Source organism: Plectropomus leopardus, chromosome 22 (genome assembly GCF_026936395.1).
Source record: "Plectropomus leopardus strain MGB_pleo_1.0 chromosome 22, ASM2693639v1, whole genome shotgun sequence".
In the NCBI taxonomy this organism is placed as follows: domain Eukaryota; kingdom Metazoa; phylum Chordata; class Actinopteri; order Perciformes; family Serranidae; genus Plectropomus; species Plectropomus leopardus.
Genome location: NC_142197.1, coordinates 6401263 through 6428567, shown reverse-complemented (window position 1 = coordinate 6428567; position 27305 = coordinate 6401263). Strand labels below are relative to the sequence as shown.

Below are 27305 nucleotides of genomic sequence, written 5' to 3'. Positions count from 1 at the left end.
AAAAATTAAGTATCAGTTAAATCACTCACATAAAATGTTATTGAGCTTTGTGCCACCACATAAAATCTTTCTTTTCTATAATGCATGTTTATTCTTCACTGCAGGGCTGCAACTAACAGTTATTTTAATGATTATGTCCCATTGTGCCCATCTTAGTTCCTAAAAGTTGACGGTTATGTCTTTAAATGTCCTGTTTTGTCAGTCCATAACCCAAAAATATTCAGTGTATTATGATATAAAACGCAGAAAAGCAGGAAAACTTCATCAGAGGTTGTGTTATTCCTACTGGTTGTTTCAAAATGTATTGTTACCAGTCAGTTTAAATTTTAATGATAATACGACATTTAATAACATTTAACTAATAATCGTCTGTTGCTGCTGATCGACGTTGCACTGAAGGAAAGTCTTAATGAGCTGCTCCCCTCCTGCTCTCTCTGCCAGTTAGCTTGAGCTAACACAGCACAACATGATCTCATCCCAACACGTCATATTTTGCCACTTTGTGAGGAGCTCTGCAGCAGTGGTTAATATCTGACACAGAGCCAGTTAAATTCTGTCCTTAAATGTGTTTATAATCGTTATTGATGGAAATAACCTAACTGTGATGGTGGACTAGACAACAAGGTCACGCATGTGAGATCAAAAACAAGACAAGACTAGACAATAACTAATAATATTTTCACACCCACAACTGGACAGGGGCATGACATTGTTGAAGTTTGGTAGATTGCCCTCAGCGTTCTTATCTGTCAAAATAACAGATGGCTTTCAGATTTTCAAATACGTGTTCAAAAAAATACAGTGACAGAAAATATTAGGTAAACGCAACCTCTGATCTCCATAATTGAGAGTCTGTAAACAGCAATTTCTGCCATTTTTGCATTAAGAATTACTTTAATGATTAATTAATAATCAAAATAGTTGCTGTTTCTGTTGATGAACTTATTGTTGCAGCTCAATAAGACCCCCAAAACTCTTATACTTTTTCTTTTTGACCTCTCCAGACAAAACCAAGCCTGCAGCATCGGTGAGCAACAGCACGACGCCCGCCCCGACCAGCATCACCGTGTCACCTCCAACTAGCCCAACCAACCAGGTGACAACCCCCTCTTCACCAGTAAAGAAGGTGCGACCTGGTGGACCAGTTATTTATCATCCTACCCAGCGCACACAGCTGCCACAGTAACAAAAAGACACAGATTTCACTCAAATTAGCAGCTGATTAGTTATGAAAGGCCTTGGAGGAAATGAAATTCTTCAGCACAGCTGTGATGTGAACCCTCCAAACACTTCAAGTGGTGACTGCACCTCCTCTGAAACATCAGTTTTGCTCTACTGAGACATGTTGATGCCTCGTTCTTTACACAAATTTACCATCTATTGAGTTGTTCTCCCCCCTGAACACCAACCTAATTTCACAGCCGGCTGATACCGGGGGTTTACATAAATGCAGTTCGTACTCCAGGCCGTCACAGAAATAGTCGTCCCTGCTTGTGATTTGTGCTCTTCATGTTGCAGCACAATGAGCGCACACAGCCAGCAAATGTCACAGAGGCCCTGAGAATGACGTTTTACGACTGATTGTCGCGGGCGTTTAACAAACATGGCAACGGGCTGCACAGTGGGGATGATTGGTGGTCGATTCTGGATGATGTTAACAGTTTACTATAAGACTGTTTGGAAACCTGGAGGCTAGAGTGCACCAAGCAGTGGATCTGATTGGCTGTTAGAAATAAAACCAAAGCTCACATGGCAGTGCTTTCCCACTTTTGAGTCTGCTGCCCTCTGCTGGAAAAAGGAGGCCAAGCATTTAACTAAAGAGAAACTGCTTCCTTCAGTCCACTGGTTTAAAACCACACTTATATTTAACCCTTTGAAACTTGGGAAATTAGCCTAATTTTTTTTTTTTTAAATGTGGGAAGAAAGAATTGATCAATGCAAAAATTAGCAATAAACTATTATTGTCTTTTTTCTATGTTTTTTGAACAAAGAGATCAAATCAATATGCTTCAAAGGTTTAAATACTTGTGAAAGGCATCTGAATGCAATAGTGATAGAAAAGTGATCTTGACCCAGGCTTCAAAGGCTTAATTGTTGGGATTTTTTTTAGGTGTTTTCTGTTGCCAGAGTTGACCTGGTATATATTAAGAATAGAAAAAAATCATTTAAATCGATAGATAAAAGTCCCAAAGCTCATACCATTAAGTCAAAACAAGCTACACTCCGGGCATTTGTGCACCATCTATCTACGTCCACTAAAAGTGCTTGTTACTGACAACATGGTGGCTAAATTTCTGCATGTTTTGCCGCTGCCAGCTGTAGCACTTTGGCTCAAAACTATAAAAACTTGTTATGCGATTAGTCACTTAGACAGAAAAAAATGTGAAAAAGTGATCCAGGTTGAAAAGTACTGAATTTACCCTTAAGATAATATGGTACCTTACAATGCGCTGTCACTCTGAATGCGCAGCCTTTAGTTCTGCATCAGTGGCCACCAATCCAAGACTTCCTAAATGTTTCTTTCTGCTTCTTTTCTTGCAATGATGTCCTTGTTTCAGTCCCTCTTTGAAGCCTAGTGCTCACACATCACAATGTCTTCTGTCTTAACAAAGAGTGAGCAAAACATTAACAACGTCCAGTTTTGACACTACCAAATGTTTGTTGGATCTGTCACTTATTCCAACTGAGAACAACAGCGGTAGTCCCCCCTGGTTTGGCAGTAAGCATTGTGTGGTGTGACTAGGCCTAAAAAAAAAAATCTGTCCTTGCCATAAAGTGTGTTTCTTTTGCTGCTGCTTCTGTCTTATTCTGGCTTTTCTCTGTCTCAACCTCCTCCCTGCCCTCCCTGCCTCCCTCTGTGCATCTTTTTCATCCTGGCCTCTTGTCTTGGTTGGCTTTAGTTTGAATGTATTACTCCCCTCATGCCTGTGGCGGAGCCAGGCTGTCCTGCATTGTGGCGTCAAGGCTTGCGCAAAACTGGCATTTCTCTAGTGCCCAAAAAACCTATGGTGAGGCATTGGTGTGCACCAGAGTTGTTCTCTCATCCTACATGCACCTGTGCACTGAAAAGTACTTAACACCCCTTCCCTAACCATCCTGGCCCGACCCAGGTGATGCTGATCAAAATTTCCTAATGCTGACTTTCACTCATCAACCCTAAGTGGTGTTTTTCACTTGTAATCAACAAACGCACTGTCCTGGTCGTGCTTTCACCGTGTGTCTGTGTGGCTTCTGTGTTTTGTTTAGTTGGTTGTCGTCTTCTGATAGTTTGTTTTGAAAATGGACAAACTTTAAAATCATCAATTGAACCCTTAAAATCCCAAACTGTTGTACAGAAGTGTTACATAATTGTTTGTGAGAATAGCATTCACTCTGGAATAAGTTTTAGCCCAGTAGGTGTGGATGTGGTTGTACCTCTTAACTGGCATGCCCTTCCTTAAAAATGTCCTCTAATGGTTTCATCATTCAAACATTGAAACTGCAGCCCCTGGAGATTAATCCCAACTGTTTTTGACATGATTGACTTTTGTGTTACTCACCCAGATTACTAAAAACTCTCTTTTAATATACTTTTAAATGGTTAACATTTCACATTAAAACGATGCCTCTTCCTCCCTCTCAGGCCGCTCAGCCTGCCGGAAAGGTGTCGACTAAAGTGGAGGAGGAGAGGAAGGACGAGTCTCCGGCGTCGTGGCGGCTGGGTTTGAGGAAGACGGGCAGCTATGGGGCACTGGCCGAGATCACAGCCACCAAGGAGGCTCAGAGGGAGAAGGACACGACCGGGGTGATGCGCTCAGCATCCAGCCCTCGTCTCTCTTCGTCTCTGGACAACAAAGACAAAGAGAAGGTGACCTATAGTATAAAATATAGTCATTTTCTTATTTTCTTTTAGCCATATAATGAGCTCCTTCTTATGGAGTTCCCATTTACCAACTTAATACAGATTTTATGCACATATTTGAAAATATTCAAATCATATATAGTACGGCTTGATGCTATCGTGCTATACCAGCATAAAAGCACAAACCCAAAACCGCGAGATCTTGCAAGCTTGCAAGTAGGTAAGCTAACGTTAGTGCAACACAAACTATACGCTAGTCCTGCCTTTCAGTACACCAGGTAACATTAAAAAACACAAATGATGATGCATGATTGTCCGATTTGAGTTAAAGTTTTTTAGCTTGAGGTGCTCTTGGCACTTGTGCAAAGCCCAAAGCACATAAAGCGGAAAAATGTGAGGCACTAAGCAACATAAAAGCAGTGAGCAAAAGGCTTTTCTCTCATTGAAAATGATGAAAAAGCCACAACAGGCTGCTAGAAAGAGCTCTGTATGAAGGGGCCTTATAGGGGCTAAGATCCCATAGTTTTTAATAGCAAATAAAATTTTAATTAATTTTGTACTGATGTTTAAGAAATCTTCCATAAATGCTCACTAACAGAAGAGACCACCCTTTTTCTGTTCCTCTGTCTACAGGAAAAGGACAAAGGAACTCGGCTTGCATACGTGGCCCCCACTATCCCCAGGAGACTGGCCAGTACTTCAGACATTGACGAGAAGGAAAACAGGTGAAACCCGGGAGCCCAAGTGGCTCTTGTGCAAACATGCATTGGCACAAGCGGCTCCTGCTGCCTACTGCTGTGTGTTGCAGGCGAAAAAAGGCCTCAATGCTCTGCATGGTGTGTGGCCCTAAGCGACTGCTTTTGGTCAGGATGTTCTGTTGTGCAGCAACAGATTTGGTAGATTTATGAAAGTTTAGATTTCATAGTTGGTAGAATCAGGTTTAAAGGGGGATACTTTTTATGAACATATATCTATGTCAGTGTCTGTTTGGGGAAGCTTGAGGTACTATTGTAGCTTGTGGTTCTCCAGGGACTCTACCGCTCTGATACGTAGTGGCTCATACACCCGGCGACGCTGGGACGACGACCTGAAGAACAGCGAAGGAAGCGCCTCCACCAACCGAACCCCCAGCTACCAGCGCAGGTTAGCCTCTGCTGCGACACGAGTCTCTGCCAAACCTCCATCCCTCATCTCATCATCAGATCTCTGCTCCATCTGATATGATGTTTCTTTATCCATTATGAGGTTGTAGACACTGTCTAGAAAGCACTGATAGCTGTTTAGCAATCATCTACTGTACATTTGCTTGGATTATGTCATCAGAGATACATGCTTCCATGCACAGCAGCAGCTACTGAGAGAGTCATGCCAATGCTTTTCTCTATCACTGCCACAAGAGTCTGTTGCATGACTGTACCTGTCCTGTCAGGTTGCTGTGCCACTGAGTTTGAAATGCGTTGCTCTGACATTTTAACAAGCCTATATACCTGTCAGATTAAATTCCCAGGGTTGTTTGTGGCACAAAACCTAGACATGGACGTATGCTGCATGCATGTCATATGGGAAAAATGTGCAGACTGCTTTAAGAATTTGTTTATCTTAAGAAAAACTGATCTCTAAATTACACAGTGTGTGTTGACTGGGCAAGGTGATCTCAATCATCACAAATCTGCATTTAAAAGAAAAAAAATGTTCTTCACAGCAAATGCGATTTAAAGGGAGACACCTTGGGTTAATAACAAAACAAATTAATTAAAAAAAACAAATAACAAACAAAACACATTTTGCCATGTTCTTAGGAGTAAAAGTCCTATAAATCTGGCTATAAATGATATTACCAACCCCTCAGTTAAAACTTTCAGAATTAAGATAGAAATAACCTGGAGAATTTGGTGAAAAATCCTACTTAAATGCAGACTCCTGTTTTTTTCAGCAAATTCCTTACATTTCATGATTTTAGGAATAAAATGCTATATAAATTTGGCTGAATGATATATGAACAAACCTCATTTAAAAACATTCATAATGTAGACAGGAATTTCAATTGTAAAATTTGGTAAATATAAGTGGTACTGATCTCAGAGGAAAAAACATTTTGAGAAAATTCCATACGTTTTTAGACCAAAAATGAAACACAACAAGTGTTTTGGATAAAAATTAGAGCTAATAGATATGACCGTAACCTCCCTTAGTTAATTACTTACATTCGACAGTTATTTTTTGTACTAAAAGTTTTCTAAAATGTGAAATGTCTTAAATGATAAATAAATGAGGCTTTATCTAATTAAATATGAGCTTTTTGCATAAATTTCCACAACAGAAGTCTAAACTTAACACCTAAATGTTTATTATGAAAGCCCAAAAACTCAAAAGTGACCAGTGCATTAAAATTCGGGTGTCTCGCCCGAACTCGTAAACGCCTCTCTGTTGTTGCTTTGAATCGTCCAGTCAACATTTAACCCCATATGACATGAATGCACCAATAGTTTGTCAAAGCTTTATAGTCTGAAATATGTATGTTTCTTGTACTATATCTGTGTGTGTGCGCCTTCACCGCTAACATGCCTCTCTCGCCCACCCGCCTGCCAACACGCCAGCACGTCCCACACGCTAGCACTAGGGCGGAGCGGCAGCACGCGGGACGTGCCAGCCAAGTCTTCGTCCACCTCCAGCTTGGACCCTAACACCTGTAATACTAAACCCTGGCAGCCACCCACCTCCCACTACCAGTCTTACAGCATTTACCGCAGGTACACCAGCCTCCCCCCAGAGGCACCACCGTCTCCACACCCACCTGTCCTCTCTGACTGTGTGTCCCTGCTCTGCTCAAGTGCCGACATGTGTACTGTGTTACTCTGGTTCCATTGAATGTCCGAATGAGTACCGGAAATGACGATTTAACTTTCAGAACCGTCCTGTTGATGAAGGCAGATGAAAGTTATCACTTAATCCAAAGTAAAGATTTAAATGTATTCCAAACCCGTCCAGTTAATGCAGTAGAGCTGCAATGATAACTCCATTAATGGACTCGTCGACTGACGAAAAGTTGTTTGACAGATATTTTTATCATGGAATAATTGTCATAGTCATTTGTTAAAACAAACATTTGCTGGTTTCATACTTATTTGATGTTTTTTTTTGTTATGTACATGACAACAAAGTGAATATCTTTGGATTTTTGGACTTCAAGGGTGTTAAATCATACCATTTGAAGACGTTACCTCGGGCTCTGGGAAATTACTCAGGGCAGGTTTCATGGTTTTAGGACATTTCATTTGCTAAACGCTTAATCAAGAAAATACTTATCAAATTGACTGATAATGAATATAATTATTAGCTGCAGCCAGAGCATTTCAGATTTTCCTTTTTATTGTAAAACTTGACTACTGATGCTCTCGAGTAGTACTCTGACATGGCTGTACTATCAATGAAAGTATGTTCGGCTTAATTTTTACTGAAACATCAATATTTAAAATCTCCTTTTTAAATCATTATTAGTCTTAGACAAAACTAACCATCTTAACCCTTCCTGGAATACACATTAGCTTTGCAAAAAACATACATCTCACAGTTAAAGCTATTTTTCACAAATTAACAGTGATATCACTGAAGTTTTTTGTTGAGCAATGAAGTTTCACTCATTTATTAAAGGAATACTTCTCCCCCCCAAAATGACCATTTATAAAGCCATTACTCATCCTGTGCTACGTTAAAAATTCAGAAAAGTTTTTCTTACATGTCTCTGGTGAACGAAGAATCCAAAAAGACAACAAACAACAGCAAAACTTTATCAAAACATCCTTTTAAAACTCTCACACAATTCACACAGTATCATCCAAGTTTCATTCATCCGGTCGAGTCTGGCTTTGAAGGGAGTATCAATAAATTTCACTTTTAGTTCAGTTTGGGAAGTACTGAGCATAGGACTGGATAAATGAGCTTTGGATCACACTGCACAAGTTGTGAGAGAGTTTGTAAACAAATGTTTTAATGTAGTTTTGCTGTTTTTAAATGTGGACCCCTATGACAGCAATTCATCATATATTTTCTTCACTTTTGAAAAACTCAGTGTGAGTAACTGAAATACAAATAGTCATTTGGAGAGTGGATTATTCCTCTCGGCCTATATGACATTGATCTGCCTTTTTGCTTATAGTATATACGAAGCTGTCTTTGCTAACAGCAAAAAGGAAAACCAAAATGCAGAATCATCATCATCAGACTGTCAAACAGTATTTCAAACCTCTGCAACACAAAGTTCTCTATAGGCCGTCGAACTGTGAAGGAAAAGGATATCCGTCTCCTGCCTGATGTTTAATGCATGAAAGCATCAGAATAAACAGGATGTTCTTGTCATAGAGAAAAAAGAGAGGGAAGGTGCAGTGTTAAAAATATATATTTTCCCTATCTGTTATCATATACAAAACTAATCTGTAGTTTCCCACTCATTTTCATTTCTTTTTCTTCTAATCTCATACACTGACAGTGTGGAAATATGATGTTAAAAGAGTGCTGATATCACATAGATCTATAGGTATCTCGTTCTAGGTCACTGATGATTCATTTTTTGTTTTTTATTTCTGACATTTTGTCTTCCAGCGGCTCTTTTGGCAGAAGACACGAGGACTTGAGTTCCTCGACCACCTCCTCCTCGTCCTCCACGACCACCACCACCTCCTCATCTGTTACCTCGCCCACAGGCCATCGCGGCCTGCTCTCCAGCCTGGGCTCCTCCTCCACCCGCACTGGCTCCACCAGTCTCACCAGCAGGTACGTGAACAGGACTGCAATCAGCCACACGTGAAAATAACGTCACATTTAGATGGTAGACTAGTTTTGTAACTCTGACGCTTTTTTCATATAACGATTTCTGAAAAGTTGAAACACATTCCTGGGGTAGTTTATCCATATTGTGAGCTGAAGAGGAATCTGCAGCCAAAAAATGCATAGAAATAATCCTTATAGTGTATTTTATGGGAATGCTACAATGTCTGACCTCGATAATGTCTGCCAGCAGACATGTGGCTTCACTTAAAAGCCCTCTACACACATTTCAGTTTCATAATGAAAACAGTTGAAATGAAATCCAAGTTTCTCTCTGAAACACTGGTGTGTAAACAGGTACTGGTCAGAGGAGAGTGCAGAGAGGGAAAAGGAGAAGGAGAAGGAGTCTGCTGCGGTCATCCCTACTATAAACACTGGCTCCACTACGACCACCACATCGACCACTACCACCACCGCCATATCTACCACTACCACCACCGGCACCGTCACTGGCTCTGAACGACGCAGGTAACACAAACACGCACACCTCCTGCCTTTAACTCATCATGCATGTACGTTCTTATATGCGAATAAGTGTCTATTTGGCGGACTTGTTCAACTGTGGAAACACACATTGCATACTTTTTACTTTTTACTTTAGTAGGTACCGCGGCTGTCTCTGCAAAGTATGTACTGTTGCATGCAGTATGCACACAATCAGGACATATTAATTCTTTTTAACACTGAGCTCTGAACTTTGACCCTCTTTCTCATATTTCCATTACCACGGAGATTGTCAGAGACCAGGAGTTACTTTACAGTGTTTAACTTTTAAGTTATAACTGCATACATTTTGCATTCTATCATTTATATCCATTAAATTAGCCTACAGGTGCATTTCTCCTATCATTTTTATTTTTATTTTTTGTTGTTGTTGGTTATCTCTTAGTTATTTTGGTCCCTTAAACAGTTTATATTGTTAATAAGGATTGTGGGTAAGAATAGCCAGAAAAGCGTGCTGGCTTGCATACTGCAAAATCAGATGTAGAGGAACATCCTGGAATTTTTGGCATACTGCATTTGACATATTGTGTATCTTTTTTTTGCACCACCATATAGTATGGTAGTATGAATACACACACACATCTTTCCATCTTTCAGGCTAACATCCACCTTTTTAAAAAGGTCAGCGTTACGATATTTGCACGTTTCCATTTGGGTAAATCTGATCTGAATGTGTGTTCAATTTATGTTTTTATTTTCCGATGCAGGTTTGTTATTAGATGGTAAATTGTCAGCTTATTGTTACTAGACTTAGATTGTTTTGTTTGTTCATGTACAATTTGTAGTTCAGATTTTGTTTAGTCTGGGATTTTGTTTGGGACTTTCAGCATCCCATAGCATTTTATTTTTCCTGGCATGAGTTAAAATCTCTGGGGAAAAGAAGAACACTTAAATAATCTCGTTTTACTTACTGTATTTACATTCTATATTTGTTTATGTATATTAAATTTTCAGCATTAGCTAGCTCTGATCTTGGAACAAAAACATTTACTGTAAGCAGCTTCATGAAATTTTGGCATCAACCTTAAAAGCTCCCATCAGTCAAACAGTAATCCGGATGCATTTCCTCTGTTTGAGAACGGGGTGTGTGATCATCTGTACACACAGTGAGGAGGGGAGGAGGGAGCTCGTTTGTGTGAGAGTGTCGCAGAAAGCATGTGTTTGCACGTGTGTCTGAGTGGGGTCGAGTGCGTGTCTTCCTGTTGCGGTGCTGAAATAAGCCACCTGTCACTGTGGGAGTGGGGAAGGGGCAGCTTTAGAGCCTCCGCTGCTCCAGCGACTTTTCCTTATAAGGAAGGTGGGCAGAAGCTGCACATTTTCCTCAAGGCCAAAACTCCACCTAATGCACTGAATGAGTTCATGCTGCTGTGTGGCCAACAGAGGCACAACGAGAGAAAGTGCTGGAATAACTCACTGTTTTATTTCTTTGTTCAGCCTGATAAAGTTAGAGCAAAAGTTTAAACAAAAACATTTGGATCCTGTTTAACCACAGTCACTTATAGTAGGTTTTAGGGTTGTTTTTTTTAAGTGTTATTTTAGGAAACTCAAACATTTTCCAGGAATATCCTGCTTCAAATTAGGGATGACCAATTTCCCTGTTGTTAGAGGAAATTCAAGAATAGACTGGTTGACTAGTCGGAAAGCAGGAAGACATACATAAAACAGTCAAAGTTGAGCACAATTTAACCATGTGAAACCTGAGCAAATTTACGTAATTTATATTGAAAAGATGGGAAGAACACAACTAGCAACGTAAGCAAAAATGATCCAAAATTTAGCAAGAAATTGGTAAAAAGATACAAAATAAAACAATTATGAGATGTGTTTTTTTAATTAAAATTTTGTTGATATATTTATTGTTATTTATTTACTGCATTTTATTTGTGTTATGTATGTATGTTATGTATTTGTGTATTTATTTGTATTTATGTAATTTGTTAATATCATTATTATTTTATTTAGTGATTTATTTTTTTATATATGTATATGGGTCATTTGATATGATGACTATAGCTGACATTGTTAAAGTGAAAAAGTTCAAAAAAATATTAATAAAAAAGATAATTATCAATATAAAAAAGAAGAAAAAACAATCAAAATCACAAACAAGTAAATTACCGGGGTAAAAGTGCTTAAAAGTGCTTAAAAATAATAATGTTCTGAAACATAATTTTAAAGATGTAACTATTATAATCATAAATAAAGCTTTCTGAAATTTTATCCCTTCACTTTAAAAAAAAAAAAAAATTTAGAAATCTACTAAATCTTGGCAATTTGCAGAGCATTTCTTACCAAGTTTCCTATTGCCTTTATCCCATGTGTTTGAAAAAGAAATCAAACTATTTTTCTCAATGGTTCAAAGGTTTAAATACTTGTGAAAGGTGTCTGAAAAGGAAAGTGATGTCGATCCAGGTTTCAGAGGGTTAATGTTAACTGACGCCGACAATTACAGACATATTTATGGGCAAGATTTTAACCAAACAATGCATCCTGACAGTTTCCCCATCTGAACAGTCATCTGATGATTAACGTGTTGTGTGTTTGTTTGTGTCTTTGTTGTGTACATTAGGTCATACCTGACGCCAGTGCGAGACGAGGAGTCGGAGTCCCAGAGGAAAGCTCGCTCCAGACAGGCTCGACAGTCGAGGAGGTCCACCCAGGTCAGTTAACCTGTATCACCCTGATGTGTTGGAAAGTAAAAGGACAGTCACTGCACATCATGGTGATCTGCAGGTGTCCCTTCTTTGCGTTCTGGTTTTATAGTCATAGACTGTTTAAATAAATGTTGCTGCAGTCTTTGTGTACATAAGCAGCACTTAAAGTCTGGACTTGAAGAAAGAGCTGATTGCTTTACAAGCTCACAAAGTAACAAAATTTATGACGATAAAAAGTGTAAAGCACAGATTAGATTATTGGCTTTTTAAGTGCAGAGCGTAAATAACATGGTTCTGTTCATAAAAACTAAAAATTGAATATGTTCCTCTCTTCTTCCAGGGTGTGACTCTGACTGACCTGCAAGAGGCCGAGAAAACAATCGGCCGGAGTCGTACCCCAAAGACCCGGGAAGAGGAGAAGGAGGAGAAAGAGAAGCAGGACAAGGAGAAGCAGGAGGAGAAGAAGGAGACGGAGACCAAGGAAGACGATTACCGGTCGAAGTACCGCAGCTACGAAGAGGTACATTTCTGCTTTCGGCTTTTGTAAAAACAACTTGAATGTTTGACTGTACCGTCCCTCTAACCTGTCTCCTGTCTCCCTACCAGCGCTACCGGCCTATGTCTTCCTCCTCTACCTCCGCCATTTCCGCGGTCAGCACTGCCTCCACCCCGTCCTACTCTAGCACCACATTGTCCTCCAGTTCCAGCTCCCTCAACAGGCCCAACAGTCTGACGGGGATCACCTCCTCCTATAGCCGTTCCTCTAGAGACACGGAAAAAGGTCGGTGCCGCTCCCTCCAAAAATACACCTCTCACATACAATCTGTTAATCCATTTGTTGTTGTTTTTTTTTAAGATGGTAAACTTTTATAACAAGTTTGTATGATAGATGTCTGTGTCTGTATGCAGTGCAATCATACAGAACAATCACTTGAAGAACATAACATTTTAAAGCCTATAGTTTAAATTTCCCCCCTCTCTGTCCCCTCCCCCCTCACTATTTTTTTAATGTTTTATTGCAAGACAAAAGGCAGAACACCAGCAAAACTAATAAACACCAACATTATAACAACAACATGAAGTAAAAACAGTGAAACAGGTCAGTTATAAAACTTTTGACAAGGGTCGAGGATGTTAGTTTGACTACATGCATTAAAACGCTCTTCCCTCTGATGTAAAGCTACAGTGGCGCAGCATGTGGATGATGCTGGTATCTGTCTCTGCAAGTCCTCGTTCACATGGGCAAACCGCCACATGGTGATTGAGCGCACTGAGAAAGAAAGGGATCAGGTTGCGTTTCAAATTAAGTCACTCTTCTCTTAAATAAATCCACGAAGCATCCCTGGGAAATCAGTTTTTTTTTCAACTGAAGGAAACACTGACCTCTTTGTTCTCCCATGACCATTTTTTTTTTTAATTTCCTCTGAACTCGAGCCAAGTCAAGTTGTTGTCCTGATTGTGTCGGGTTTAATCTGAACTTTTCCATTTTTTCTCTTTGAATTCTTGTCAGGATTACTGTCGCAGCTTCTGCTCACTGTTAATGTCAAAATAATAAAGGTCAAACTGTGCTCCGATGAAAAAATGACCAGAGGTCAAAAGCAGATGATTTAGAAATGTCCTAAAGTATCGGATGTTCTCATTTCACTGGAGTCACTGCTTTCGTTAACCCTTTGCAACCAGAGCAAATTGGTTTGATTTCTTACAAAAACCTAAGAGTGAGCTGCAATTACAAGAAAATTACCCCAATTTATCAAAAAAAGAAAAACAAAAACACAGTAATAAATATATAGATTAAAGAATCATTTTAATAATTATAAATATAGTTTTCTGGATATATTTCACTATTCTTTGTATTATTTTCTAACAGTTCTCTTTCGCTCTATCTTTCAGTTTAAATGCATGTGCTACAGACATTTAAAAAGGACCTATTACGCGCATTTTTTTGGTTCTTGTATTGTGGGTTTCTACTAGAACATGTTAAAGCATTTTAACTGTCATTGCAGTCAGTCTACGACTGTGACGGAGAATGAGAAAAGTCTTTGATAAAAGCTTCTTAACACAATCGAACGTGTTCCAGCAGAAATATAATCAGAAATTGGGGAAAAAATGACCACATTAAGAAGTCTCACCCTAACCCTCACAAGCTGCGAAAAAAGGAGAAAAAAAACTGTTGGAAGAGTATTCAGAAAGGTCTGAAGCCTGAGATTTTAGCTCACAAAGATTACTTTCACATACGTTTACCTCATCATCCTAAACTTTGGCCACTTTTAATGTGAACATACGACATTGTAGTACTAAATATATGACAGAAAATAAAGAAAAGAATAATAGGTCCCCTTTAAGAAAGAACAAAATTATACTTGATCTTATATTGTAGTCTGTAAGGTCTTTTTGTGTATCATTTCAGAAATTTGCAGCATTATCCTCTCTTTGCATATGTGTCACTAACCTTTTGTAATTCCTCTCGATTGAACAGAAATGGACAAAAAGGAAGAGGAAAAGGAGGGAGAGGACAAGTCTCAGCCCCGCTCCATACGGGATCGCAGGCGGCCCCGCGAGAAGAGACGCTCCACCGGAGTCTCCTTCTGGACCCAAGATGTAAGATCACACAATGATAGAAAATTTTCTCTCAACATAGTCGGTATTCGTAGCACTCCTCGTGAGGGGCAGCAGGTTGTGGCTCTGACACCACCCGAATGTTCCTCTTTGATCATTTGGATCGCGAGAACCGCGAGTTGCGTGTGTAACCCTTTTATCTGTGCTTTTTTAATTCTAGGGTGATGAAAATGACCCTGATCAGCAGTCTGACTCAGAGGAGGGCAGCACCAAGGGGGAGACACAGGTAACTCAACCCCCCCCCCCACACACACACACACACGGCAGAAAGTAGATAAAACTGACTTTTAATCGGGAGCCCTCCAGCATGACAGCCAAAATCAAGCCTATTGCTTTTCTTGTGTGGCGTGAATTCTGTTTGATTCTTGCCCCCTTCGCACTTATTCTCTATTCTGGTCCTTCCTCATGTCTCATCTCATAAAGTCAAGGCCGAGCAAGTCCAGCAGTCTTTGATATTCACTCTCTGCCTGCCCCGTACAGCTCTGATTTCCTCCCCGCCCACTTATCTTTCCTCCTCACCGTCTGCAGCCTTTGAATTTTTTATTATTCCCCCTTGTTTCCATCTTCTGGTGATTGTCTGGTTGCTGGGGTGACCTTGCGAACCAAGTGGTCTCAGTCGTAGATCAGTTTTTAAGTGTTTCAAAAACATGCAGACTTACAAAGGAAAGGAAGTCTGGGTCACTGGGGGAAAAAAACACATGAATAAGATAGGAGAGAGTTTTATCAATTTGAAATTTGGAGATGAGTACAGTTTTTGAGAAAGAGGGTGAAGAAGTTTGAAGAAAATGAAAATTTTTGCTCAATTTCAGCTATATTTTGGGTTAAGTTGTAAAGTGGTAGCACACCATGTATGACTGATTTTGTCCTAAATTTTCAGTTTTAGAGACTGCTGTGATGCCACAATCTGGACTATTAGCCCAATATTTTAGCTTAGGAACTTTGGCAAGAACAAGACTGAACCCATGTGCAAAGTTTTGTTTATTTTCATGCATGAGAAGGCGGATTTCCTGGTAGTAGAAGTAGGGAGAAGGAGAAGAGGAAGCATTCATTCTCTTCATGGAAGACACAGCATGAGGCAGAAAAGAACAATGAAAAAACAATGTTATGGAAATATTGCCGGCTGGATGAACATCCTGTTTGAGGGAGTGTCTTTTGCAGCATGACAGCGAGAGCAGACAGCAGTCGTTTACTTGAGCACAATCAGCATCACTTTCAGCAGGACAGTAGAAAGGGTGGAGCAGCAGCAGAGCACTAAATAGGAAACAAGCAATTATCTCTGCAAGCTTACAGGAAAAGCTTTTGAGTCTCTTCTATTCCTGCATGGCACTCTAATTTAAAAGCATCAAAATGTTAAAAAATGTACAAGTAATGCAGATTTGGAAGAGATTCTAACTGTGAAAAGACTTTTCAAGGTTTACACGGCAAAATATTGAATCTTATTATGTAAAACCATCAAGACTCCAGCAACAAAACAAAAAACAAGACCATTGTGTCCATAATCTTTCGTCATGCATTGAATTGCTGTTGATCTGATCAGTTGAACTGCATGTTGATCATTTTCCTCGAGGGCTTCAGGACTTCTTGACTCCGATTGTAGCATTATTGTTTCACCACCGCCCTCCATCCGACTCAGGAAGCCTACTGCAATTTTAAAATAGCTGGAAGCCCAACCCTCAACCTGTCCTCGCTATCTGATGTCTGGCCCCGTTCTCGGGTAGCTGCTGTGGAGCTACACAAAACACAGCGGGCCTCCAGACGCAAAAGCCTCGAGGCAGTTTACCGGCATGGCAGCTGTTTAGGAATAAATCTGCATGTATTTGTATGTTGTGCACAAGTGAGGAGGAGGCCGCTTGGAAAACAAGCGAAGTTCAGGTGCTGACCTGAACTTCGCGTCATGATAGACGTAAAGAAATAGAGGTTTAGTTTAATATGTGTCATTTCAAGAATAAAGTGAAGATTTCTCTGCTTTAATTTTCATTAAGTGCTTTTCTTTTTATCGACATTAACACTCGTTTTTATTTTTTTGCTTTCTTGCAGAGTGACAGATTGTCCAGGTAGGTTTTACCCTCTTCATATTATTGTGCTCTTTCTTATTATCCTTCATCTGTTATTCATGTAGATTTTAAACGAACGCCTGTTATTGTTGTCGTAGGAATGAGAGCACTTCATCCATGGATCGTAATGACACTCTTAGCCGTGGCTATGGTGAGAGTCGGAGGACATACTCAAGCCGACTGGATAGAGACGACACCACTGACTATAAGAAGGTATGGACTGTATATGAAATATTTGGATTGGTTCTTGTTTTGATCATATTGTTTTTCAGTCAAATCTGTAGTCTTATCTCATTTTGTGACAACCTTGATGGACTCTAAGTTTAATTTTGACACTTGTAAACAGAAAACTGATTTTAACATCTGTAATGTATGGAAAATGCATTTAAAAAGACCATAATAGCAGAATAAATATATAGGAAACAAAACAAAACAAATTAAACTTGGTTGGTCAAGGTTGGTGTTACTTTTGTATTTAAAAAATGATTTAATTGGTCTGGTAGCCTTTGAGGCCTGTACAATTACAGAGAGAACACAGCCATAAATTTTCCTGTTTAAAGTGAAAACAGACGTTAACTTTCTAATGATAAATTCAAACAAAAAAACAATTTCTACAAAAAAAAAAATAATGGAAAAACAAACTTTTCTTTCAGATTTAGAGTGTAGTGGTGGTTTGCTCATTACACTTGTTGACTTTTGGATATGTTTATCCGTCCTCTCCAGCTCTACGAGCAGATCTTAGCTGAGAACGAGAAGTTGAAGGCCCAGTTACGTGACACAGACCTGGAGCTGACAGACTTGAAGCTACAACTAGAGAAGGCCACGCAGGTAAGCTGAGCTCACACTGCTTCAGACGATCAATACTGACAAACGACGTGAATTTTCTAATGATTGATAACTTTTATTTGTCCCCTTGCAGAGGCAGGAACGCTATGCTGACCGATCACAGCTTGAGATGGAGAAAAGGGTAATGACAGTTTAATAACACAGCTCCTCCTTTGATCAGAAACACATGAACTTTACTGAATGATGTATAACTTCTGTCTCTCTCAAGTTTATCTCAAACTACTCAGAAGTCCTCTGTCTGTTATTTTTGATAAATCGGAGCTGCTGTAAACATGTTGGTAACACTCCCAATGGGTTTATGTCTAAAGGTAACAAGCAGGCCCCAATATCATCTGGGTGGTGGTATGATCTTAACCTGACTCTCTGTATCAGTCTACTCTCTGCTGCTGGCTGTCGTGTCACACATGTAGTCGGGGGTCAAAGGGACCCTCCTCGCCACCCAGAACACCGCCACCTTCTCTCTCACCTGTTTTAAAACCTCAGAGGCAGCGTGTGGTCACCTCTTCCTCAAGACTGCTTACTCTGTTGTTTTTGTGTGTGTGTGACAGTGTGTTTTTCTCAAATTATGCAGGAAGTAGAGCAACTGTAGACTGTTTAATTGCTGTTGACAGAACCTGTGCATGAGTGTGTTTTCATGTGTTTTTTTCACTCATTCAATAATAATAACGCTGGTGTCTTCAGCTGCAACTGTGAAGCCATGAAACCATAAACTCCTCATTTGTACAATTCATCCGTTATTTTTAAACCACATCCTCCATTTGTCTTCACATTTTATTAAACAAGAAAGTCTTTTTTGTGTTATGTTCAAAAAAGACATTCTGACCCCTCATGTCCGTGAGTCATTTCATCAAAGGAATAGTTTTGATTTTTTTGAATTGGGGTTATATGAGGTACTTACGAATAGTCAATGTATTACATGCAGTAGATGATGGATATGAAGAGAGAATATATAACAGCTTCAGTTAGGACTGCCTGATTTCAGAGCTGATTATAAGCTAAGGAGTAAGCCGTCTTGCCTCCTCTATCTCTTTTAAAAGTTGCACATGCGCATCATTCAGGGTTTGTATGGACATGAAAAACCTGAAAAAGTAATGGAATTTGTAAATAGCAATTTTCAGGCCTGGAAACGTTTTGGAAATGTCATGGAAATTTGTTTCAAAAACATTTTTTTTTTAACTGATAAATTGTTTCATTTTTGAAGAAAACATGCTTTCCAAATATGTTTTCTTCTTCCTCTGGATAAAAAAAAGCTCTACCCCATCCATAGCTGTACTTTTTTTTACTCTGTAGTGCATCTCCAACATTGGTGTGCTGACTGCAATCTGCTATAGAAAATACACTGACTATGTATAAGTACCTCATACAACCCCACTTAAAAAAAATCCAAACTATCCCTTTAAGGCCATCATTCATTTATCTTCACAGCCTTTTATAATACAAGAATGTCCTTTTTTGTTGTTAAAAAAGACATTCGGACCAACTCTGGCATTGAGTCATTTCATCAACTTAACAACAAAACATTTAAACATCTTCACCCTCATTTCCTTACATATAAATAGCATAAACATCACTGAATATGTAAGTCTGAATTGGCTGTTGCTTGCAGACACCTCACAAAACATGCGTGTGTTCAAGTGTGTGTGCTGTCGCTGCACCCTCTCCATCTTCCACACCTCATTTTGAGTGTGTAGAGCTGCACCACAGTGTGCTTTCTGCTAATTGTCTCAGTGAAATGTGTGATTCCAGAGTTTAACCTGCTCCCCTCCGTCCCCGCAGGAAAGAAGAGCTCTAGAAAGGAAGATTTCTGAGATGGAGGAGGAACTTAAGGTACACACTGTCACACACAAACACATTGTATGTTGTGTTCATGCACAGTGGGGTTTCCATCTCTGCTAGTGTGTAGGTGGTACTTGTGAGCTCCAACATAGCGCTAACAGCTGTCACTTCAGTCTATGACGGCTCCTTTATATGTAAATCCCACTTATTCAAATGCTGGTGAGTCATCTTAAATATCATAATGTTTAAAAGATAATATTCTTTATTTTTATCGTAACCAAATAGTAAATTTTATGACCCGGAAACACAAGCAGTGAGACAATTAGGTGATAAACAACAGATTGTTCTAAACTACTTTATATGGACTAAACTGCTCCTATGTGTCCTTTTAAGCCGCTGTCCCAGATCTCAGTAATAAACATCTATTGCAGTATGATTTTTATTACCAAAAGGAGTAATAGGGTTAAATTACAAACACAGGACTCTTGTTGTACAAAAACTTAGCTTCAAATACTCCGTATCTGCACCATGTTTGTTAAAACGGGACAAATATGACGTGCACGATCAACAAAATAAAGCTGCCGCAGTCATCAAATACATGATTCTCTTGAAGTTCAGTTTCGAACCAAAATACCACAAAGGCACGAATATGAGGCGACCTCCCTGCATGGGTCTAATTTTCAAAAGCTTCTCCCAGCTGCCACCGCGTGCAGTACCACACCCGAGCTATCGACACAAGATCCACAGTCTGACCCGAAACCAGGAATCCTAAAATAATCATTTGTGAAAACAACACGTTTGAAATAAACGGTTATGGACATTTTATGCATGCGAAACAAGGATCATATATTATAAAAGGAAGGCAATTCAGGAAATAGATTACATTATTATTATCATTTATTGTAAAAAAAAGTACTCATCGCTCAAAACGTGATCTGACCAGCATGTTCTTCGCGTAACCCAAAAACCGAACCAAGAAAATACTACTAATAAATCACCTTTTTTGCAGATCAACAGTGTGTATCTTTGGGTACGTGACCAGATGCAGGACTCTGAGCCCCAATTCAGACTAGTTCTGTTAGGAAAGTAACAGATACTGAGATACTACAGAGTTCTCGTCTTTCCTTTTTCCTTTTAAAACTAAAACATGAAGTACTTTTAAGTAGCCAGTGTATATGTCTTTTACTCTCACACTCCTGTCAGGCTGTTGAATCAGTCTGACTCTTAAGGTGATGACACCTGTAAGTCTTGGCTGCTAGACAAATGTCCGAAGGGACGCTTTGGACTAGTGTGGGACTAGTGTCCTCCACACACACTTTGTTGATGCTGCAGCCTGTTTAACATTGTTGTAGTTGAACTCTGTGCGATGCAAAGATGCAAATTGCTTTGTTGCCATTTAAAAGAAGTGAGTCCGTTTCACTCATGTGTGATCGTACCCTAACCAGCATTTACAATTTGGTCTGGTGATATCACCTTAGCTTTCAAAAGTCTCTCCTTCATGGCAGCCCAAACCAGTCACACGAACCATCAGAAAACATCTCAGACTTTAGCGGGGCTGACAAACTTTAGCTGACTTCTAGAAACTGACAAGAGGCAACATTAAAGCAAAAATTAACCCCTGAAAGAATATGTATCTAATGTTTTGAATATGTTCATGTCTAGCCCTAGAGTGTAATACAACCTCTACTCACAAATGTAATTTCCAAAAACAATATGTCTTTATATTCTGCCCGGTGCGGTCCTTCACCTCTGTGACGCCTGCTAAACGTGCGTCTCTTATTCAGTTCAGGGCTCGTCTCAGGCCGTCTGTGTTGACATCACATTTAAGCTCTTCCACTGAGACACCCAATTAAATGCTCCTCTTCTCGAAAAGTGATTTTAGCAGGAGAGAGTGGAAGAAGGAAAAAAAAATCCATTAAATTCTAGTAAGCAAGTGTTGTTCTCATGGCTGTGATAACGAAGTGTGTTTATTTTTAGGAAGCTGGCTGATCTTATCAGTGTCACTTTTCCATTCTATCTACAAGCATCACGCCGAGCCGGAGAGCTCTTAATCATTCCTCCGGTTTCCAAAATCTGTCCCCATTTTCTAACAATCTTCCTTTTTCTGTTTTCCCTCTTTTCTCCTCCTCTCGGCCCCTCTTTCTCTATTAATTTATGCTGTCCTGTCTCTCATTAAACCTTTCTCTCCTCATTTGTTTCCTGAAACTCACTCCTCCTTCTCCTCTCCTGCCATCCTTTCGCTCTGCTCCTCCCTCCCTCTCTCTTTGTTTTCCTGTGTTGTGGTTGTTGTTTTCCCCCCCTGCAGAACCTCCCCCAGGTAAAGCAGGTTCAGGCCCTGCGGCAGGTTAAGGAGCGGCTGCAGGCTGAGAACCGGGCCCTGTCCCGCGTGTTGGCAAAGCTCTCGCAGTCCGCCTGCAGCCAGCTGCCCACCGTCGACCTCTAAGCCACGTCCGTCTGTCCACCACCATCTCCTCCTTTTCCTCCTCTCCTCCTCCTCCTTCTTCTTCCTCACCTTCCCCCCTTCCCAACCCCATTCTTCTCATGCTCCATTCGTGCTCTGCCCGCACCCATAGACAGGCAGGTGCCCAGCCGCCCAACCAACACTGGTTTTGTAAACTCCCCTTTCCGCCCCCCTCTGCCTCCCCAGAGCTTTTGGTTTTCAGATTGGGGAGGGTGTCTTTTCTTTTATTTGTACAATAGGACACTCTCCTTTTACAGTACACAGCTGGCCGGCCATTTCCACACCTGTCAGCTTATGAAAATTACCCTAAATCAGTGGTTCCCAACTGGTCCAGCCACTGGGTCCAGATTTCACTTCAGTCGTTAGTTCAAGGTCCGCACATAAGAGAAATTCCCACACATTCAGTTTGATTTCACAAACTGTAAATAACACGTCGGCTTAAAGCAGAGTAAAACAACAGGTTTTGCATGAATAAAGTAGTGAAAATCAGGAGCATTTCTAGATTTGGGGGACACTGGGGGCTTAGTCAAGACCTGTATAGGGAAAACAAAATCTCCAAAAGTTTTCTTTTAAAAAAAAAAATGAGTAAAAATCTGGCAATTTTTCTTTCTCTTTTAAAATTGGGGAGATATTTTTTCCTTTTATTTTTCATTGTCTTTTTTTCTTAAAAATCTTTTGGCAATTTTTTCTTTTTTCTAACATTTTTTTTTAATCAAATTTTTTTTTGCTTATTTTTTTTTTCTCTGAAAACTTTTGGCTTTTTTTTCCCTTTAAAATTTTTGGTGATTTCAAAGAAATGTCTTTCTTTTTAGAAAGGGCATTTACTTTTTCTACAAGAATTTTTGCCATTTTTTGATCTTTTAAATTTTTTGGTCATTGATAAAGAAACCATGCCTGCCTCTGTGGGATGAACACTGAGGGAAGCCCAGGGAAATAAATATTTATAGATTTGGAGAAGGTTAAAAAAAGCCACTCACCTCCTCTGATACATACAGAGCAGTCTCTTAGGCCTATTCTTACTTTTTGGAAGAAAAAACAGCCACATAATACCAGGAACACATCAATGAAATAGTTACTGTTCTCGAGAAAAAGCAACAAATCTGCAGCAGGAAGTCTGACTTCAAAATAAAGCTTTGTGTTGAAAATTCACTGTATTTAAAAATAACGTTTTTCACAAACTTAACATGGTTGTGAGTCTAAATGGACCCGCGACCCACCAGTTGGGAACCGCTGCCCCTACATACATCAGAGCAACATATTAAAAATAAGAGCAGAAAAAGCTCAGGTAAGTATCATTGAAGGTCAACAGGTGTCTAAATGACATTTTTAATTTTGAAGTTCACTGTGAAGGAGAGTGTCCTCTGTGGAGTTTGGAGCTGTGATGCTTCTTCAGAGGGAGGTCACTTGTTCAGTTTGGCTTGTTCTGGCTTCTTTGCATGAAGTGGCTTCTTTTTTTGGCATCAACTTTTTCAACCCAAATTTTCAGAGATTGCGATTTTTTTCTTTCCCCCTCGTTTACCCCCCCCAAAATTTCATTTTGACAGACATCAACAAATAAATGCATGCGTTGACAGCAGTGTGTAGAGTTGTATGGAAGCCCGTTTTTTTATCAGTGATATTCTGAATCCTCATTATTTTGATACTAAGTCATTAGTGAGAGAAAGTCTTTGTTGTGATACAAAGTATAATGACTTAGTTTTGCATCCTAATGAGAAACTTTCAGAAAATAATGACTAGATCTTTTTTTGATGTACCAAGTCATTATTTTTGGAAACTTTATCCTTGTTTTGCAATTCAAAGTCGTTATGTTTGATGTTTAAGTCATTATTTTTGAAAAGGTTTAGCATCATTTTGGGTTACTAAGTCATTGTGAGGCAGGTTTACATTATTTTGAGAACATTTTGAGATAGTTAGTCATGATTTTCAGAAAGTGTCTCTATATGTTGCAGCACCAAGTCATTATTTAGAAAAGATTTAGCATCATTTTTGTGTTATTTTGAGATATGTTAGCATTATTTTGGGATACTAAGTCATTATTCTCCGAATCTTTCTCATTGTGTTTCAATACACAGTCATTTTGAGATTACAGAAAGTTATAATCTTGAGATACTAAGTCATTATTTTGCATTATTAAGTCATTTTTTTAGATACTAAGTCATTATTTTGAGAACGTTTAGCATCATTTTGAAACACTAAGTGATTATTTTGCAATATTAAGTCATTGTGAGAAAGATTACCATCATTTGGGGACGCAAACTCACTATTTTCCGAAAGTTTCTCATTATGTTGCAATACAAAATCATTTTGAGATTAGTCACTTTTGACACAAAGTTATCATTTTGAGATATTAAGTCAATATTTTTAGACATGAAGTCATTATTATTTTGTTTTGAGATACAAAATCATTATTTTGCGATATTACGTAAATATTTTTAAAATAGTAATTCTTTTTTTTGCAATATTGAGTAATTATTTTGAGATACTAATTCATTATTTTGTGATATTAAGTCATTTACTGACCAAGCGTTTGTATTAGACACGTTGTGAGTGAGAATGTGTTTCGTCTTATTTGAGCAGGTTTTTTAAATTTGCCTCTAAATAGTCACAACAACCTGAAACTTGACAGTATTTTTGGGAGCACAATATCCTTATTTTTTACAAAGAGGAAACGCAGAGTGGCTCCTGACACCTGCAGGGTTCTGTAGATACGTAGAGCCATCCAGATGACAATTTTTTTTGCACTCAATCAAATAAAGTCTTTTTTAGTCTCTGCTATGTATTTTTGTGGCTGCCGGCGAGCAGCCGCTCAGATTCTGCATGGCTTTTTCAGGATTTTTGGCCTGTGGTGTGCCCGCTTTCTTCTTTTCTCTCTTTTGACTTGGAACAAGGATTTTTCTTCCTTTTTTCAATTTTTTTTTAAACAAAGAGGTGAAAACAAAACATGAGAGATGCCGTGTGACTCCGAGCTTTACACAGGCTGCAATTAACAGTTTGTAAAACCGGCCTGACTGGTTTAACGACACCGTGTGTCTGTCGAGACTTGTCTAAGCCTTCTCCTCTCTCTCTCCTCCTCCTCCCTGTTTCCTTTTTATTCCCTTTCAGATGCTCCCAGACTTGAAAGCAGACAACCAGAGACTAAAGGACGAGAACGGAGCGCTCATTCGAGTCATTAGCAAGCTTTCCAAGTAGACCAGACCCCCCCTCCCCCGCCTCACCCCGTCTTCTGCACCCCCTAGTCCCCCATGGCAGTGACTAATGGAATTGCACATTTAGATATTAATTGCAACAGACATCAGAGACTCCTTTTTCTTTCTTTTTTTTCCTCCTCCCAGCTCTTTATCTCCTTTTTTTTTTTTTTTGCTCCTCCACCTCTGCAGCATCCATCCATCCATCCATCCTCCTCGACTTTTACCCACTCGATCGTGTGGCTGCTGTCCTGATAGAACCACTGAGTTTACAGAGCAAAACGGAGATGTGTGATCAGCATGTAAAAACGGGCGGAGAAGCCTGAAAACTATTTAACCAATAAGCCTTAGTTGTACATAAAGAGGAAAAAAAAAAAACACTCGCAGCGATCTTTCTCTTCTCTCTTCTCTCTCTTTCTCTCGGCTTTCACTTAAATCCAACACCTGATTTTATTTGTGCCACAATCTTTCTGTTTTTCCTCTCCTTGTGTTGTGTGCTGTGCTCCCTTTTTTTTTTTTTTTAAATAAAGTGCCACTTCTGCCCCGTACCGGCTCCCTTCACACACACAAATGCACACACACACTCGCGCCCCGTCATTTTTGTTACCTCTGTGTGTCTTCCTCCAAGAGGGAATTTTTTTTTTTCGTTTTTGCGCTTTAGCGAGGCGGACCTGGTGGAATTTAAGCTTTCACTGTATGTGCAATATGCATTTTTTTTTAATGCTTTAATGAGTCCATCACAAATAGGATTTTCACTCTTCCACCGCTTCCATCGCTCACCTTCCTCCTCTTTTTTTTTTTTTTTGTTTTAAGTTTGTAGTGTAGTCAGTTTATACTCTGTATTTCTCACTTTGTTTTAGCAGGTACTGAGTGATGCTGTATATACCTGTATGTATTTGTTTGAGACCAGCACATGGCATGCGTTTATGGTTCCCGTCTGTTACTATTAAAAGTATACAAATTCCAGAGGACAAAAAGGTGTGTTTTAATTATTTTGTTCTTTTTATAGACATTGGATACAGTACCGTAGAGCCTCTCTCTCTTTACACGGGACAGCTGGCAAAGTGTTCAGTGCTTTTTTTTTCCAGTTTAAAATAAGTGTTCACATAATTGTGAGATAAAAAAAAAGAAATAATCGCTTCACTACATTTCACTTTCATTGTATTCAGTATCTTGGAAGAGTGCTGTTAATTTTGTTTCCAATTTTTTTTTTTTAAAAAAAAAAGCTGTAGTATTATAGCCAAGGTGTTGTCACTAAAAATAAAATATCTTAGGTATCGCTAACCCAGTCCTTTTTACAAATGTCTACATGCACTGTCAATGCCATGTGAGGAGTCTTGATGTCAGGTTAAAGCAAATCGCCACCATCAAATATTCCATGCATCTGAAAACATTTTATGCATTTCAGTGGCCTTTTAAGGATATTTTAGTAAAAGTTTAAAAAAATGAATAAATAAAAAAAAGTCACTGCAGATGGACTGATGACCATCTACTCTGGTTTAGACTTTTTTTGTTTTTGTTTTTTTCCTTTATTTTTTTTCCCGTCATCTTGTAAAATAGGTGTGTGGCTTAATACATGCAAGCTGTGCTGTGACTACCAACCACTGAAGAGTTCATTAAAAATAAACTTGTACATTGTAAAGTTCCCACGTCTGATTATTTAAATGTTTATTTATAACCCGTTTGACACCGATTTCATTCAGTTTATATAAATGGATTTCATAAAGGGCTAAACATTTTCACACGCACTGGTTAGATATTCACTCAGTGTTTTGGTCAAAAGGTGCTGTTTAGGTTTAATTTCTGTGATGAAATCATTGTGTATTTGGTATTTTATAACCACATGTCTGTTTCATTGTGATTTTGTGGCAGATTTTGGAGTATTTGTCATATGATGTTTGTCAGTAACTTCTTTTTGTTGCTCCCTGTCTTGGCCAGGAGAGTTGAAAAAGAGGCTACACTCTTTAATCTCTCTTTATTTAACTTTAACATTTAACTGCTGAGACAAATGTTAAATATATTGTTATTTATTTTATAGGAATGTGTAATTCCACATTTATTTCATATCCATGTTTATTTATTTAATAGGCTAATTTATTTATTTTAACTGATTTAATATTGACTTAATTGCATTATCAAATAGACTAGTTTAATGTATTTTGGGGGACTTTAATTTTTATTTTGAAGTTTATTTCATTGCCATATGTATTTATTGTGGCATATTTATTTATTTACATTGACTTAAATTGCATATTTTTTATTTATTTCATTGGACTTTTACTGAACAATTCCACATCAGTTTACTTCTGATTCATTTCACATCCATGTTTATTTATTTCACAAGCTTATTTATTCATTTATTTATTAAATATTGACTTTAATGGCATGCCATACATGACTAGACAAGACTTGGTGTAAAACTGAAAAATATTGTATATATTTGTAATTTGAGTGAACTGACCCTTTACGGTTGTTAAAGACTAATAACCAGTCATGTATGCTGATAAGAAATTATTTTAAATATCGTGTCTGAGTACCTAAAAA

The 27305-nt window shown here is 38.9% G+C and overlaps 1 protein-coding gene across 10 annotated transcripts in view; it reads left to right on the top strand.

Moving 5' to 3' along the window:
• ppp1r12a (protein phosphatase 1, regulatory subunit 12A) overlaps window positions 1-26406 on the top strand; it is a 67335-nt gene extending 40929 nt beyond the window's left edge. The window contains exons 9-28 of one of the 10 annotated variants that reach the window (XM_088072484.1): window positions 1005-1096; window positions 2901-3008; window positions 3623-3847; window positions 4475-4566; window positions 4871-4984; window positions 6439-6591; window positions 8441-8611; window positions 8963-9133; window positions 11739-11829; window positions 12164-12343; window positions 12430-12604; window positions 14300-14421; window positions 14600-14665; window positions 16477-16493; window positions 16592-16706; window positions 17217-17321; window positions 17413-17460; window positions 19116-19166; window positions 21421-21692; window positions 24679-26406. In XM_088072484.1, the coding sequence (XP_087928610.1) occupies window positions 1005-1096; window positions 2901-3008; window positions 3623-3847; window positions 4475-4566; window positions 4871-4984; window positions 6439-6591; window positions 8441-8611; window positions 8963-9133; window positions 11739-11829; window positions 12164-12343; window positions 12430-12604; window positions 14300-14421; window positions 14600-14665; window positions 16477-16493; window positions 16592-16706; window positions 17217-17321; window positions 17413-17460; window positions 19116-19166; window positions 21421-21558 (2234 nt within the window). In that variant the 3' untranslated portion in view covers window positions 21559-21692; window positions 24679-26406. Of the gene's footprint in view, window positions 1-1004; window positions 1127-2900; window positions 3009-3622; window positions 3848-4474; window positions 4567-4870; window positions 4985-6438; window positions 6592-8440; window positions 8612-8962; window positions 9134-11738; window positions 11830-12163; window positions 12344-12429; window positions 12605-14299; window positions 14422-14599; window positions 14666-16476; window positions 16494-16591; window positions 16707-17216; window positions 17322-17412; window positions 17461-17647; window positions 17682-19115; window positions 19167-21420; window positions 21693-24678 lie in introns of those variants that run through there. The other 9 variants (XM_088072483.1, XM_042510952.2, XM_042510953.2 and 6 more) reach the window with 9 other exon arrangements.
• The last annotated feature ends 899 nt before the right edge of the window (window positions 26407-27305 follow it).